Source organism: Hordeum vulgare, chromosome 7H (assembly GCF_904849725.1).
Source record: "Hordeum vulgare subsp. vulgare chromosome 7H, MorexV3_pseudomolecules_assembly, whole genome shotgun sequence".
Classification (NCBI taxonomy): domain Eukaryota; kingdom Viridiplantae; phylum Streptophyta; class Magnoliopsida; order Poales; family Poaceae; genus Hordeum; species Hordeum vulgare.
The window spans coordinates 352,897,190-352,914,778 of record NC_058524.1 but is presented as its reverse complement, the minus strand read 5'-3'; the positions used below and the strand labels follow the sequence as shown (position 1 = coordinate 352,914,778).

General features: G+C 48.7%; 1 protein-coding gene across 1 annotated transcript in view; it reads right to left on the bottom strand.

Moving 5' to 3' along the window:
• Positions 1 to 2,552: 2,552 nt before the first annotated feature.
• The window catches only part of LOC123407489 (CBS domain-containing protein CBSX2, chloroplastic-like), a 70,502-nt gene continuing 55,465 nt past the window's right edge, over positions 2,553 to 17,589 (bottom strand). Inside the window, exons 6-8 of the mRNA XM_045100630.1 lie at positions 3,173 to 3,288; positions 3,012 to 3,069; positions 2,553 to 2,923 (exon numbers count right to left, since the gene is read on the bottom strand). Coding sequence (XP_044956565.1) covers positions 2,849 to 2,923; positions 3,012 to 3,069; positions 3,173 to 3,288 — 249 coding nt within the window. The 3' untranslated portion in view covers positions 2,553 to 2,848. The remainder of the gene's footprint in view (positions 2,924 to 3,011; positions 3,070 to 3,172; positions 3,289 to 17,589) is intronic.

The following is a 17,589-nucleotide window of genomic DNA, read 5'->3' as shown; positions in this document are numbered from 1 at the left end:
GGTGTGTTTCCATGGGCTTGCGTCAAGAGGAAGATCTCATACAACCCATGAAGGATGACAACAAGTGGTGATCGTCATCAAGATTGTAGTGTGCAAGTTCAAGTGTAGCATCACGCAGATATCATGCTTGAAGCTTGTCGTCCATTGTGGTGACAATTGACTTGTGAAGATGTGTTGAAGAGTGGCTCACCCATAATGAAGTATGGGGGAGCAATTTACAAGTCTTCATCGAGCCAGCGTAATCAAGAAAGGTGGTCCATCTTGATCGTCATCATCTAGCTCAAATGGACTATGTGCAAGGTATAGGTTTGTCCTTGATAGGTTTTTTATTTTAGGATAGATTTGTCGTATTGTCAAGGGGGCTCTCAAGTGAGTAGCTTGATCGTATCGTTCATTGAGAGCTCGAACCATTTGCGTCCTTGCATCATCTTTCTTGTTTCTTGTTTGTTGTCTCTCTTTGTGAGTTGTAGGGCTTATGGTCACCTTTACTACAAGCTCGAGTCATCGAAAACGGAGTTCATGTGCATCTTCTATGATGTTTTCGATGTTGGAGTTTTTGTTAGTTCTTCATTCATAGAGGTTTCACATCTCTATATCATTGGCATTTTTCTACTACCTCTTCTTGCTATAACCATTCGTTGTTTGGGTAGTACTTGTCGTCTGCTATCCAAAAAGTTTGAGTTTGCTCAATTCGGAGCTCGTATGCGACAGTTATGGTTGTTTTTGTCTAACCTATTTTTCACTGAGAGGTTGTACCGCTCGACCGATACAACCAGTGTTTGGTGCAGCTGTACCGCTCCAGAATTGGTCAGTAGGTTGTATCGGCCATGTACCGCTCTACCACCGGACTAGGTTCTGTTTTGGTGCGGTTCTTAGGCGGTTGTGGGCCGATTGTACCGCTATATTACATTGACAGGTTGTACCGTCCACATCATCGGTAGCCCTGTGTTATTCTGCACATAACGGGCAAATTTTGGGGACCTATTTAAGGGGGTCTTCTTCCCCAATGGTTCCCCAACTCTTAAGCTCCCCCCCATTGTTGACCTTCTTATAGCTTGCTAACTCTCAATCCCTTCAATGATTCTTGCTCCTTTTTGAGGTAAAAGAGAGAGGAGATCTAGATCCACATTTGCACCAATCACTTTCTCCTCTATGTGAGGGGAACCCCTTGGATCTAGTTATTGGAGTTCTTAGTGTTCTTCTTTGTTCTTCCTCTCATTTTCCACCATAGCATTAGTTGTTGTGGTGGGATTTGGGAGAGAATGACTTGGGCACTCTGTGTGCCCTTGCCACTTCATTTGGTGCATAGGTTTGAGTTCTTCACGGTGATACGTGAAAGTGAAGTTTGAGAAACTTATTACTCTTGGGTGCTTGGTACCCTAGAGATTGTTCTTCATGGATGCTTTGGTGTCCTAGAAGCTTCGTGGTGCCTCGGAGCTCAATCATTGTGGTGTAAAGCTCCGGGCAAGCGTCGGGGTCTCCAATTAAGTTGTGAAGATTGCCCCGAGCATTTCAGGTCATCACGGAGCCACGGTCCGTTGCGGTGAAGCTTCGTGGTGTTGTTGGGAGCCTCCAATTAAGTTGTAGAGATTGCCCTAACCTTATTTGTACGGGTTTAGTGACCACCCTCAAGGGTCCCTTAGTGGAATCTCGGCATCTTGCATTGTACGAGGACGTGAAGAGATTACGGTGGCCTTAGTGGCATCTTGGGGAGCATTGTACCTCCATACCGCTCCAATAGAGATTAGCATCTGTAAGGGTATGAACTTCAGGATACATCGTCGTCTCTATGTGTCTTGGTTATCTCTTACCCGAGCCTTTTACTTATGCACTTTATTTTGTGATAGCCATATTGTTTCTTGTTATATATCTTGCTATCACTTAATTGTTTGTTTGCTTAGCATAAGTTGGTGCGCATAAGCGAGCCTAGTTGTTTTAGGTTTTGTGCTTGACAAATTAAACGTTAGTTTTATTTCACATTTATTCAAGCCTAAACCGTAATTATTTTAAAACGCCTATTCATCCTTCTTCTAGGCGACATCCACGTCCTTTTAGATGGCCCTAGCAACCTACATACAGGATACCGTGATCCAAAAGGATGAAGCAGAGAGATGGAGGGGCATGAACATGTCGGCCTGTCCACTGAAACACCCTTGTAGGTAGCACGCGATGATCAAGCGGTCAATGTCCAGGCAGGCTAAGATGACATTGACATTAAGGTGGACTCCAGAGTTGTCGCAAAAAGGCGAGATTGGCTGGAGGATAGCCCGCCAACATTGATCTTCGAAGTCGAGTCCCATGTCATTTCCGACGCCCAAGGCCGCACGGATGGCTCCGTGAACCGGCGAGTCGTCAAGTTGGTCATCAGTTGGGATGGGCGGCGAGGTGAATCTGGCTAAAGGGAAGCTGGGGGGCTGGGGCGGCCGGCCAAATGGCTGGGCTGGTGGTGGCGGTGGAGGCGATGGTGCAGGAGGGGGAGGAGGAGCTGCAATCGTGATGTGTGTGATGTCACACAGAGAAGTTCTAAGTTCTGCGGAATGCAGTTCAGAGAGTTCAATGCAATGTGCAAAATATATTCTGCAACCGATTGCGTTTTGCGGGATGCAGTTAAGAGTGTTCAATGCAACGTACGAAATATATTCAGCAACGGATTGCAGAATAGCTTGTTACGCCCGCCGCAGCCTGACGGGACTACATAGTACATGTATCCCAACTGCAATTAAACTAGCATGCTGTGTAAACATGGATAAGTTTGCTAATTGCTGCAACGGTTGCTTCAGCCCAAAAAAAAAAGTTGCTTCAGTATGCTTGGCTCCACCTCCGGAAAGGATCATCTACAGTATCCACTTCAAAGACTCCCTTCAACATTTTTCTTAAATTCAAGAGCAGCTCTGACAACGTTCCCTCTTGTGATGATTCCAACCTTACAAACCGAAATTTGTTTTTAAGACAGATTAACTAAAGCAAAAAGAAAAAAAAGGGAGAAAAATAGCAAGGCTTGGCCCACTCACCAATTTGCCCAAACCATCTACTACTGGCAGCCTGCGGTATTTAGTAACAAGAAGTAACCTGCAGCCAAAATATCACCATCTAATTAAGTTATCGTTAAGAAACATCAACATATAAATTGGTCCATATAATCTCTGGAAACCAATCAGTTATGTACACATACCTTGCAGCATCTTCAAGGTTAGTAGTTTCACGCACCACAAGAGGTGCAGAAGTCATAACATCACTAACTACTTTCCCATTGGTTTTGCTTAAGAGCTTTTGTATCTCACGGAATGTCTACAGATGGTATGGGTTCGAGTAGAATTAGAGAAAAACATGAAAATAAACAATATATACTACTACTAATACAAGAAATGAAGCATGCAGATACAGATGCTTGGAGAACTCAATGCATTCTGATTGGCATCAATGTCATTTACTCTTTTTCTAACTGGTTATCAATGATTTGGTGATGTTCCATCGAAAATGCATAGGAGCACCTGCAGGCTACCTCCCTTGATATCTCACCATTCAATATGCATAGCGATTTGCACCGCTATATTAGCATGTTTGTATTCTTTGTTATAATCCGTTCTACATTTTCTTGTATCCATATCTATATCTATACCTATTATACCTATACCTATATATATATTCATCCGTTCACCCATATTACTTTTTATTTTATTTTTACCATCCAAGGTGGTACTAAATATTTGAGATTTCATAGTGGGCCACGCGCAGGTTTCAATATTTTAGTCGTTCTCCCACATGGGCCGAGTTGGGTCTGCTCCACTTTTCTTTCCGTTGACGGAGGAGCAGCAAAAAATAATAGGTTGTGTGGGGTTCAAACTCTGAACCTCCAACTAAGCTAGCTTGTCCTTCCGTTAGAACATACGTTTTTTTTGTAAATAGTCCCACATCAGGTTTTTATATCAAATTTCACAAGTTTTTATACGTCGGTGAGTTCTCCCAAAAAATAAGCAAGCTGTCTCAAGAGCTGGAAACAGCCTCTTACAGAAACGTAGAAAAGGGCTGCGTACAATAGACCCAAAGTGGTCGGACCCTTCCCCGGACCCTGCACAAGCGGGAGCTACATGCACCGGGCTGCCCTTTTTTTTTTTGTCTCGAGAGTCATCGAAAAAGGACTCCACAAGTTGTGTTGGTGTCTTTAATTAAACGGGATTGTGGGCTTTGATTAAGCGGGGTTGTGAGAAACTAGATTTGAAGGAATGTGCCCTGGTATTACCCCGGTGGCACGACGGCTACCCAGAAAAGGTGTGCAATAGCTTGAGATGCAGCTCTACTTCAAAGACGGCGCCTAGAAGACGGCTCAATGACCAGAACGCCATCTTCTCCGAGAAGAAGGGTTAGCTCAAGCATGCACGGCATCGACATATTCACTGATGTTATGGTTATCCCCCTCCTCGTCAGCACATTGTAAGTCTACATAAGACTGTATCCACTACGATTTATTTCATTGCATTGCCTCACAAGCGGCTGATTTGGTTTTATTTTGTTGTGTTTTGGTGGCTCGACAGCGAGACGGACATATTTGGTTGATCTTCTTCAGCGCTCTTGGTCTTGCTGCAGGCAAGGCCTCCATGATGTCGTATGTACTACTACTTGGTGTAATTTCCCAGTTTCCAGTGTTGGTTAGAGATTGATCATTGTGATGTTTATTGTTTTGGATATGCTTTTTAGATAATGGAACGTAAATTTCTACAGGTCACCTTTGTTTGGGCCCTGATATGATATGGTGGATGACTTGGCTTGTGGCGTTGTTCTAAAGTTAGAAGATATGGTTGTTGCAAGCTGAATCCAAAAACTTAACTGGATTTGTTGAACCAGTAAATTCACATATCTTTCTTTACCACCTTCTCTACTTACAAACTATAAGATCTTGGTGCATATAGGTGGAAGATATGAACACTGGATTTGCAAGAGAAGTAAAAGAAGAGACAGGGGTATGTATTGATGCAGATTGAGGTGTGCAAATTGTGTTGGATGAACTGATGCAGACAAGATGCTGCTATAGCTACTCCCACTCTTTACCTTTTCTGGGTACTTGCCATGAACTCCCAAGGCCAAAGTCTTAGAGGAACAGGAAGAACAATGTCAAAGAAGGATCTGCAATAACCGAGTAATTATTCTCTTGGTTGGTGTTATGACTTTAGAATGTATAATACAACGTTGGACTGGTTATGCATCACTTCGTAAATATTTTTTGAAAAGGGTCTACTCTGGTCTCTTTTTGAAAAAATGGTTATGTGGCATTATTTTACATGGAGAGTGTAATTTTAAGTAATACTTCAATATAGGAATAAATGATTGTTTGGGTGCTCATCATATCCCTGATCGGTACAAATTTGTAATTTGGTTTAGATGATTTACATTATGAGCCTTGAATTTTATTTCCCTCTCAGATGTTTATATTGATGTGCAGGATGTAATTTTTCGAGAAAACACAAAGGACCTTTGCGTTTCATTTCATTGAAAAGATAGGATTACCCTCCTAGGAGGTGAGTTTTACAGTTTTACGGGTCCAATCAATGGACGTCCCAGGATATGGGCAGAACAACCCTAAGTCCCTGGGCTCCAGCCTTTGCTCAACATCGGGCCTCGTCTTTGATCCTATCCACTAGCGATTCGAGACACATGCCTGTGCTTCCATAACATCCAGGGGACGAGCAGCGCGATGGACTTGAGGGCCTTTCGGTGCATCAGCGGCGTCTGTTCCTTCGCGCGTAGCCATCACTCCAAGACAGTGAGCTCCTGGCCTGGGATTTGGATCGGCATGCGCGTCCAGGCAAGGATAGAGTGTCATGTCTGACGAACAGCCAAGGATAGAGTGTCATGTCTGACGAACAGCCAAGGATAAAGTGTCATGTCTGACGAGCAAAGGGGCAAGTCAGTGTCAGGTGCTGCATAGTCTCCATGGCCTGGTCGCAAAGAAGGCATCTGGGATGATATTGCAGTCCACGTCTTGCAAGTCTTTCGGCCCTCCAGCAGCGGTCCTGGGCAGCCAGCCAATGGAAGAATTTCACCCGTGCTGGCGCCCAGCCTTTCCAAATCAGCTTCCATGAGGGGCATCTCGTAGATCCTTGGAAACTGGCCGCATAGCATGACTGCGCCGAGTAGATGCCGTTGGGTGTCCATCTCCAGAGCAGCCGGTCTGGATCATTCGAGAGGGTGGTTTGGCTCACAGCTTGCCAGAGTAGCAAGTACTGGCCAATCTCGTGGAGACCAAGGATCCCCTGAATATCAAACGCCCAAGAATTGCCGGCGAGCCCTGCTGCCACCGTCCTTGCCTTGTGTCGCTGCTTGGGGATGCAGTGGTAGAGGAGTGGGGCGAATTCTCGGACGGACTGCCCATTAATCCAACGATCCTCCCAAAAAAGCGCCGTCAAGCCATTCCCAATGATCATGCTAGTGGCCGCGAAAAACAACGCTCGCTCCTCATGGGAAAACTGCAGGTCGAGTCCTTGCCAGGCACGGTCACCGTCCATGCGAGCAAACCATAACCATCGCAGTCGTAGTGCAAGCCTAGCACGCTCCAGATCGCGGACTCCCAGGCCGCCATACTCGAGAGGGTGGCACACATGTCGCCAGTTGACGTGACAATGGCCTCCGTTGGCAATGGCATGCCCAGCCCACAAGAAGCCTCTCTCGATCTTCTCTAGCTGCTTGAGTGTCTTCTTAGGAGGGGCGAACGCTAGCATTTGGTGCACGGGGATCGCATTCAAGACCGACTTGACCAGAGCAAGGCGCCCGGCCTTGTTCATGAGCCACGCCTTCCAAGCAGGGAGCCAAGCAGCCACCGAGTCGACAGGGGGCTGCAGCTGGGCGGCAGTTGGCCGTCGCGTCGTCAGCGGAATGCCAAGGTAGGTAATTGGAAGGTGCGCTACCGGGCACCCCAGCTGGTCGATCACCTCATCAGCAATGGGATCGCCATGAAGGAAAGTGATGGAACTCTTGGCGTAGTTCACCTGCAGCCCACTCGCCTTGCCGAATAGGGTCAAGATACCCTTGACGGCGGCCACGTCTCCAGGCATGGCCTGGCAAAAGTGCATCATGTCATCAGCGTAGAGAGAGATCGCCGGGATGGTTCGTCGAGGATGAAGCGGCTGCAGGATGCCGGTGTCGATAGCGCGACACAGCAGCCTGCTGAGCGTGTCCACGGCCAGCACAAATAGCTGGGGCGATACAGGTTCATCCTGGTGCAGCCCGCTGCGATGCCAGATCGGAGGGCCTGGCTCTCCGTTGAGTAGGACGCGTGTGCTGGACGTCGAGAGCAGGATCGCAATCCACCCCCTGAATTTGTCCCCGAACCCGTACTGGTGCAACACCTCAAAGAGGAATGGCCAAGATATGGAGTCGAAGGCACACGTGAGGTCAAGTTTGAGCATGATCCACGGGGCCCCTAACTGATGAAGCATCTTGAGCGACTGCCGAACGAGGTTGAAGTTGTCGTGGTGGCTCCGAACCGTGATGAATGCATTCTGATTGCGGCTAACCAAGCTATCCAGTCTAGGAGCAAGATGCAGTGATAGAACTTTGGCGAAGATCTTGCCCACGATATGTATCAAACAGATTGGCCGGTAGTCCCTAAGCTGCTGGGCGTCGGCTCATTTAGGCAGCAGGATATACTGAATCTTGCTTTTGTCTATCATTTATGAGACAACTTGGGCATGACAATGTTATTGCAGGGGTGGTGAGATAAATTCATAATACTTTAAAGGCTTCTTTTTTTCCATTGCTTATGAGACGGCTTGGGGAATAGACACATTTCTTTTTCCGTTGCAACGCACGGGCAAATTTGCTAGTAAGTAGTATAAGGAGGTATTCCTTGCATAGACTGTCCCCCACCTGGCTCACTCATCCCCACGCTCCTGTGCCAAACCCAACAACCAATAACGACATCATCATTAACTCATGAATCACATGCATGTGGATTTTGTTGAGCAACAAGAGTTATGAATCATGCAACACATCTAATATTCAGTTTGTACCAAGCTTTTAAACTGCAATATTATTTAACTTTACAAATATCTTTCACAAGTTTATGTTTTTGTACCAGTTTTAAAATTGTAATATGGTTTGAACTTTTAAAATAATTTATGTTTAATGCATTTAAATAATTTTCAAGATTTAGTAAATGTGAAATCAAATAATTCTCATGAAGTTGCACATCTTATTTTAATGGGGCAAGAAAAATTGCAGCAGCATCCACATAGAGGTGGCCCTTAATCTCACATGGAGGCCGCTAAGCATGTGGGGCAGGCCGCAGGAGGTGGCGATGATGATTGTTAGAGTTATAATATAAGTCATGTACCCTTTTGTATTTATCCCAATATATAAGGGGTTTCCTGCATATAGTCCATCACCTGTACATGTATATATACCGGCCTATGGCCTCATGGGAATACAAGTTGCATATTCCTAACATGGTATTAGAGCTAGGTCAATTTTCTGCACGCTGCAATTCGTGCGATTGATCCGTCTCTCTGGTCTCTCTGCTCCCGATCGAAGTTGGTCCTCGATCTCCTCCTCCCTCGTCCCGTCGAAGCTGCTGGATCTCGCAGCCCCGGCCAGCCTCGATCCCAGCGGCTCCAGTGGCCCCGATCCAGGCGCCGTCTCGATTGGATCCGGCTCTCTGGTCCTCCCGTGGCTCTCTGGCCCCGATCCAGGCGCCGTCCGGTCTGTTTCCTCGATCTGGAGGCTGCCGATTCCTCCCGTCGCGGCCTGCTCTGTCCCGCTCCGGTTCTGTCCCGCTACGGTTCTGTCCCGCAGGTCGGACTCCACCCGCCGCTGGACTTCCCGTAGGTCGGACTCCACCCGCGATCCGGACTCCATCCGCCGCTGGACTTGTTCCCGATTCGGATTCCATCTGCAGCCTTCTTCAAGTCGCCGGCTCCCCTCGAGATTCTTCCTGAGGATCGAACCAGCTCCTGACTTCGTCGCCCCTGCTGCTGAATTCGCCGGATCCAATGCTACTCTCGTCCTCCCGTTGCAGCGCCTGCCAGCCGCCGCCCCGATCCCGTCCTGATCTCGATTGGATCCGGCTCTCTGGTTCTCCAAAAAAAAATGTCTGCTACATCCGGCTACGTTGCTGTTCCTCGTTGTCCGATGATCTTTGATGGCACTAACTACACCGAGTTCATTGGCTTCATGCGCATTCACATGCGTGGCATCCGCCTATGGGGTTTTCTTTCTGGCGAGGTCTGTTGTCCGCCATGTCCGGTTCCTCCCGTGGCTCCCACTCCGCCGACCCCATCGGCTCTTCCTTCGGATGCTTCTCAGGCCGCAAAGGATGCGGCTAAGCTTGCTGATGAGGCCGCTATCCGTGCTTATGATGAGAAGGCTTTGGCTTATGAGGAGGCTCTTCAGACGTATCATGGCGCTCTGTCTGCTTACACCCAGTGGCTTGATGATGATGCTCGTGCTGCAGCTGTTCTCACTGCTAGCGTTCTGCCTCAGTTTGCCTATGAGTTTCTAGGCCTTCCTACTGTGTTTGAGATGTGGACTCGCCTTCGTCAGCGCTATGAGCGCTCGGGTGATGCCTTATACCTCTCTATGGTCCGTCAGGAGCATGCTCTTCAGCAGGGTGACTCTACCGTTGATGACTTCTACGCACAGAGTTCTGCTATCTGGCGCCAGCTTGATTCTCTCCGCAGTGCTGGTTGTCGCACTTGCCCCTGTTGCCAGGCTGTCCAGGCCGATTTGGAGTTTCATCGCATCTACGAGTTCCTGTCTCGGCTCCGTAAGGAGTTTGAGCCCCGACATGCTCAGTTGTTTTCTCATGGCCGTATTTCTCTCATGGAGGCGCTTTCTGAGATTCGTGCTGAGGAGACTCGCTTACGTGGTGCTGGTTTGCTGGAGGTTCCCTCGGTGCTCGCTGCTCGGTCTCCTTCTACGCTACCTGCTGCACTGACACCTTCTCGCTCGAGTGCTCCGCTGCTCTTGCCCACTCCTTCTGGAGGCTCAGGTCGCCCCCGTCCACATTGTGGCTACTGCAACAATGATGGTCATATTGAGTCCCACTGCTACACGAAGAAGAAACACTTGCGCAAGGCGCGATCATCATCTACAAAGACTTCGTCATCTACCTCGACAGCTTCAGCCATCGCTTTGACTGAGCAGGATATTCTGAGACTTAAGCGTCTGCTCGCTGCTTCAGGTTCTTCCTCGACGGGTACTGCTGGTTCTGTGAGTGAGGCTTCCCGCACTGAGCAACCACCTTCTACACAGTCAGGTACATCCCCATGGGTTCTGGACTCTGGAGCTTCCTTTCATATGACTTCTAATTTTTCCACTCTGTCCTCTCTTCGATCGCTTGATTCTCCTGTTCATGTCCTAACCGCTGATGGTACTCCCCTTCTTGTCGTTAGTAGAGGCACTCTTACCACTCCTTATTTTGTTCCTGATGTTGCTCATGTTCCTCGACTTACCATGAATCTGTTTTCCGCTGGTCAACTTGCTGATTCTGGTTGTCGTGTCATCCTTGACCTTGACTCTTGTTCTGTCCAGGACCGTCGCACGCACACTCTGGTTGGGGCTGGTCCTCGCCGCCGTGATTCTGAGGGTCTTTGGGAGTTAGACTGGCTTCATGTTCCTTCCGCTGCCCACTCTATCGCCAGTTCTTCTGCTTTGGTCGCCTCGGCTACTGGTTCCTTCCAGCAGTGGCATCATCGACTTGGTAATCTGTGTGGTTCTCGTTTGTCGTCGTTAGTTCATCGAGGTCTTCTGGGGTTTGTCTCAGGAGATGCCTCTTTAGAGTGTCAGGGTTGTCGTCTTGGCAAGCAGATTCAGTTACCATATCCACATAGTGAGTCAGTGTCTAAGCGTCCTTTTGATTTAGTTCATTCCGATGTACGGGGTCCGGCTCCCTTCGCTTCGAAAGGGGGTCATAAATACTATATTATTTTCATAGATGACTTCTCTCGTTACACATGGCTTTATTTCATGACTTCTCGTAGTTAGGTGTTATCCATTTATAAGCGTTTTGCTGCCATGGTTCATACTCAGTTCTCTTCTCCCATTCGTGTGTTCCGTGCCGACTCCGCTGGCGAGTATATCTCTAAGATGTTGCGTGGTGTTCTTGCTGAGCAAGGGACTCTCTCTCAATTCTCTTGTCCTGGTGCTCACGCTCAGAATGGCGTGGCTGAGCGCAAGCATCGTCATCTTTTTGAGACGGCTCGTGCATTGATGATTGCTGCCTCTCTCCTGCCTCATTTTTGGGCTGAGGCCGTCTCCACCTCCACCTATCTCATCAATTTCCAAGCTTCCGCTGCTCTACAGGGTGGTGTTCCTTTCAAGCGTTTTTTTGATCGTTCTCCCGATTATTCGATGCTTCGCTTGTTTGGTTGTGTTTGCTATGTTCTTCTTGCCCCCCGTGAACGCACCAAACTGACCGCTCAGTCTGTTGAGTGTGTCTTCTTAGGGTATAGTGATGAGCATAAGGGCTATCGTTGTTGGGATCCTATCGGTCGTCGGATGCGTATCTCTCGGGATGTGACTTTTGATGAGTCTCGTCCCTTCTACCCACGCCCATCTTCCTCGACTTTTTCAGTGGAGGATATCTCTTTCCTCACTTTTCCTGACACGCCTATCACACCCGTCGAGCCTTTGCCTATTCGTTCCGCTCCCTCTGCTTCTCCACCTCCAGTCGATTTGTCGCCACCATCTTCCACGGTCTCCTCGTCTAGCATGTCACCGGATTCTACACCTTCATCTCCGGTGACTTCATCGCCACTCCCCGATTCTATCTTGACGATTCCTCCTTCCATTGTTCCATCTTTTCCTTAGTGTTACACTCGTCGTTCACGTTCTGTGGATGCCTCTGTGGATGTGTCGTCATCCTCGTCTCAGCCTACTTATGGTTTGCGTTCTCGTCCTCGTCCGCCTGTTGACCGCTTTGGATTTTCCACCGCTGGTGCTGCTGTTCTTGAGCCGACTACTTATCATCAGGCTGTTGTTCATCCTGAATGGCAGTTTGCGATGGCAGACGAGATTTCTGCTCTTGAACGCACTGGTACGTGGGATCTTGTTTCCCTACCTCCCGGAGTCCGTCCCATCACTTGTAAGTGGGTCTACAAGGTTAAGACTCGCTCCGATGGTTCTCTTGAGCGTCACAAAGCTCGTCTTGTGGCTCGTGGTTTTCAGCAGGAGCATGGTCGTGATTATGACGAGGCTTTTGCTCCTGTGGCTCATATGACCACTGTTCGTACACTTCTTGTCGTGGCCTCTACACGCCACTGGTCTATCGCTCAGCTTGATGTTAAGAATGCTTTTCTTAATGGTGAGCTGCGTGAGGAGGTGTACATGCAGCCACCACCTGGGTATTCTGTTCCTGATGGCATGGTATGTCGTCTTCGTCGCTCTCTCTATGGCCTTAAGCAAGCCCCACACGCCTGGTTTGAGCGTTTTCCCTCTGTGGTGACTGCCGCTGGTTTTTCACCCAGTGTTCATGATCTAGCATTGTTTATTCACCTTTCTCCTCGTGGTCGGACTCTTCTTCTTCTCTATGTTGATGACATGGTCATCACTGGGGATGACCCCGAGTATATTGCCTTTGTCAAGGCCCGCCTTAGTGAGCAGTTCCTTATGTCTGATCTTGGACCTCTTCGCTACTTTCTTGGGATTGAAGTCTCTTCTACCTCTGATGGCTTCTTTATATCCCAGGAAAAGTATATCCAGGATCTTCTTGGTCGTGCTACTCTTACTGATGAGCGCATTGTTGAGACTCCTATGGAGCTCAATGTTCACCTCTCTGCTACTGATGGTGATCCCCTGCCTGACCCGACGCGTTATCGTCATCTTGTTGGCAGTCTTGTTTATCTAGCTGTCACTCGTCCGGTTATCTCTTATCCGGTTCATATTCTGAGTCAGTTCGTCTCTGCTCCCACATCGGTTCACTATAGTCATCTCCTCCGTGTTCTCCGATATCTTCGGGGCACGATCTCTTACCGTCTATTCTTTCCTGGCTCCAGTTCTTTACGGCTTCAGGCCTATTCGGATGCTACGTGGGCTAGTGATCCTTCAGATCGCCGTTCACTTTCTGCTTACTGTGTTTTTCTTGGTGGTTCTCTCATTTGCCTGGAAGACGAAGAAACAGGTTGCAGTTTCCCATTCGAGTGCAGAGGCTGAGTTGCGAGCAACGGCTCTTTTGACGGCAGAGGTGACTTGGTTACGGTGGTTACTTCAGGATTTTGGTGTTTCAGTCACTACACCGACTCTGCTCTTATCTGACAGTACAGGTGCTATTAGCATTGCGCGCGATCCTGTGAAGCATGAGCTCACCAAGCATATTGGTGTTGATGCTTTCTATGTGCGCGCTGCTGTGCAGGATCAGGTTGTTGCTCTTCAGTATGTGCCTTCCGAGTTACAGTTGGTGGATTACCTGACGAAGGCCCAGACTAGAGCACAACATGGCTTTTATCTCTCCAAACTCAGTATTGTTCATCCACCATGAGTTTGAGGGGGGGGGGTGTTAGAGTTATAATATAAGTCATGTACCCTTTTGTATTTATCCCAATATATAAGAGGTTTCCTGCATATAGTCCATCACCTGTACATGTATATATACCGGCCTATGGCCTCATGGGAATACAAGTTGCATATTCCTAACAGTGATCACAAAGAGCATAGGGGAGACACGGTTGCCCTGACGGAGACCATGACCATGCCAAATTGGATCGCTCGGAACGCCGTTCAAAAGAATCCTGGACGTGCATGTAGAAAGCAGCACAGCAATCGAATCTTGCCATCTTGCCGGGAACCCCAGACGCTGCAGGAGGTTTAGCAAGTAGTCCCAACAAACGGAGTCAAAAGCCTTTGCCACGTCGAGCTTCAGGAGCAAAGTGAGGGCCTTGGTTTGGTGGAGTCGCTTAGTGAAATTCCGCACATACATATAGTTATCATGAATGCTCCGCTTAACAATGAAGGCGCTTTGTGAGGCGGAAATGAGTTGATTCATGTGAGGTGCCAATTTGAGAGCCGGCGTCTTGGCTATTGAGTGGATGAAAATGATAGGGCGGAAGTGAGCTATTTCCTTGGCCCCATCCTTCTTGGGGATCAAAACAATGTTCGGCAAATTGAGCCAATGAAAGTTAGCCCTTTGCAGGTTGGAGAAGAGGTTGGTCACCGCCATGACATCTGATTTGACGGTGTTCCAACAAGCTCTGAAAAAAGCACCGGTAAACCATCTGGGCCGGAGGCTTTATCACAAGGCATGGCCTTGACTGCCGCCAAAGTCTCGTCCTCCGTGAAAGGAATCTAGCCCTGCAAGGTTATGCTGAACCGGAGCCACATCATCCCAAATAAAGTATGTTGTCCGCTGCTGCCCAGGATGAATATAGCTGCAGGCTTCTCATTATGGCCAGTGACCCAGGACTAATCTACCTTGAGCCTCGCGCATGCTGGCCCACGTATCGAAGCAACCACTAGAAACACGAGACGCGGCTCCTTTATCCCTTTGTCCCGCACACCCGCATGCACTTCTTCTCTTTCCATGCGAAGGAACTCTCTCTCTCTCTCTTTCCGTTTTGTCTCACATATAAGCGGTTACAACAGCCGTCGAAGGCGGCAAGGGATGTCGCCAGGGGTCAGACGCCGGCGCTGAATACAATGCACTGGACCGATGTGACGGGGGCAACATTTTTTGCTGGAACCGACCATCGATGGAGCTGCAACCATACGCCAGAAATGCTGGAACCAGTCGTCGGAAGAGCTACAACCGGGGGCACCTGCAATGTTGGAACCGGCCATCGCCAGAGCTGCAAATGGTTGTCGCCAATGCTGGAACCAGCCGTTAGAACTGCTGGAACCAGCATCGACAGAGCTGCAAACCCGGCGCCAGCATGCTGGAACCTGTCATCATCAGAGCTGCAACCTGCCGCCAAAATTGCTGAAAACAACCACCGGCCGAGCTGCAACCGGGGAGCATGGCATGACAGGCAGCAGATTTGCTGGAACCTGCCGTCGTAAAATCTGCAACCACAGGGCGTGGTGCTGCAACTGCATGCAGTGGAGCGACGAGCGGTGACAGCAGAGCTGCAACACCTCACGGTGGCTCGGCAAGGTTTTTCGCTACAACCGGTGGACCGGTGGTCGGGGATGCTACAACCGGCGACTGGTTTTGCTACAACAGAGCAAAACAAAGCTGCATCGGGCGGCCACGGGAGCTGCAACCGACGGATGGGAGCTGCATGCTAGTGGCGATGGCCGACGTCGAGCTGCAACCGGTGGCGACGAAACCTGCATCCAGCGGCATCTCCGACGGCGAGCTGGCAGATGTGAAGGGGGCTGCAGCCCGACGCTGGTGGAACTGCATCCAGCAGCGTTGCTGCAAACCCGCGTCCAGTGGTGCTGGGAGCTCGGGAGCAAAGTGCGCGGGAGATGGAGGACGGGTCTGCTACGAGCGCAGGGTGTTGTCGCCGTGTCGGCAGGGCGTGGGGACGGGGGATGAAGGAGGTGAGGCTACACAAAGGCAAGGGAAGGACGTGAAGCTCTGTGGGACGCCGCTCTAGGGGGTGAAGACGGAGGTGGAAGATGCAATCTAACGGCTTGCGCGAACCAAATCGGATGGCTATGCGGTGACCAGCCAAAATTTCAATCGGCCGACATTTTTGGGGTAAAACCCTAGGCTAACATGTGCAAGTGTGTGACCCCCGGGTCACCGATGTCTTGGTATTTTGCCTTTGGAGACTCCGGGTCCCTGAAATCCCTAGCTCTACAAGGGCATGTCTTCCTGTATGGACCAGAGCCCCGATTGCACCTCCGCATTGGCGCTCTAGATAGTATGGGTCCCCGGGCCCTTAACCTCGGGTCCAGAATCCAGAATCCCCACCGGGCGACGGCTGCCCTAGGGGCACATTGACTTTGAGCTTGCTCTCCATTCCTACACCCTAAAAAACTCAGTTCCTCCCAATCCCTCCATCCAAACTCTACGATTCTTTGAGGATGGAAAGAGGATCACTCGATTTACACTTCCACCAAACCGGTTTGTGATTCCCCAACTCGTTTATCGCCAAGCTTGTTACTCTTGGGGATTTGGGCTCCTAGGCGATAGGAGTCAAGGCCCAAAAGCTTCCTTCATTGTGATGTGCTATGGGAAGTTTGTAATGATTCGGTGGTCGCCTTCAAGACCAATCATGGGTGATTAAGCCTCATTTGTTGGGGGTTCACTCAATGAAGCTTTGGCTTCATCACCTCTCCAATGAAGATTAGCACTCCCCAAAGAGTGTGAACTTGAGGATGCATCCACGTCCTTACTGACTTGTGGTTTATCCATTCCCGTCCCTTTACTTGCTTTGTATGCTAGTTGGCTTGCTACTTAGTTTGTTGCCTTACTTACCTTGTTACTAGCTTGCTTGCCATATAGGTTGTTCTCATCGCCGATTGCATATTTAGAGAACTTATTTTACCCGCATTAGACCCTAAAATTGGAAACTAACCTAAAATTTTGTAGTCTCCTATCCCCCCCCACTAACCCCCTAAATCGACATGTTAGTCCTTTTAGCATATAATATATCAACACCTCCACTACAAGTTACCCAATGCCTAAAGCTTCACCTAGTGCTGGTCCTCAAAGGGACTCCACCAACCACACAAGCAAGATTGAGTGCTTCACATGCAAAGCCGCGGCCACAAGTCATTTTAGTGCCCCACCAAAGGTATTATCACAATCAATGATGATGGATAATATGGATCTTTGAGTAAAGTAGAAATGGAACCTTTGCAACAAGTTGCCCGTCATCGCCAACTCAATCAACAAGATGATCAAGTGTTTATGACAATGGCACGAACCCCGCTCTCGTTGTCTCCAAGATCTTGACCATTTTTTTCAACAACATGATGATGCCGACCAACGATGCAACGTATTTCACACAAGAGCTAAAAACAATGGAAGACAAATCGAGGTGATCATTGATGGTGGTAGTTGCTACAGCTTGGTGAGTGAAGAACTTTGCTCCAAGTTACATCTCATGAAGAAGCACCATCCTCAACCCTACAAGGTCATGGAAGTATCTTTCAAGATCGGCATATATGAAGATAGCGTTGAATGTGATGTGGTGCCCATGAACGTTTGCCCCCTCATATTGGGAGGTCCATGGCTTTTTCATAGTGACGAGCTTCAAGTGGCAAGGCAAGGAATATGTGCTTCGCCCTATGACTCCAAACCAAGTAATCGCCGCCAAGACTCAAGTATCAACAAGATCTTCGCACGATCATGATCATGGTGACCCTAGCGAGGGAGTGACCCACTCAAAAGTGAGTGAGTGCCACATGCCAAAAAGGAGTGCTTCCATGATGAGTACCAACAAGGACATGGTCCTCTTAGCCATCAAATCTATTTTCACGAAAGAGAGTGAGAACCCATCGGTGCATTCCTTTGATGACACCTTTCAACCTAACACCTCACGTTCTTTACATAGCTCCTTGACCCTTGTTTTGTAGAAAATAGTGCATGTCTTTCCTTCGGAAATGCCAGGCCACCGAAACCTCCTCTACTACACGACATCAAGCAACGAATCGACTACTTTTTTCAAACATGTGGAGAAACATGACATATGGTATGATCGTGAACACTTAAGC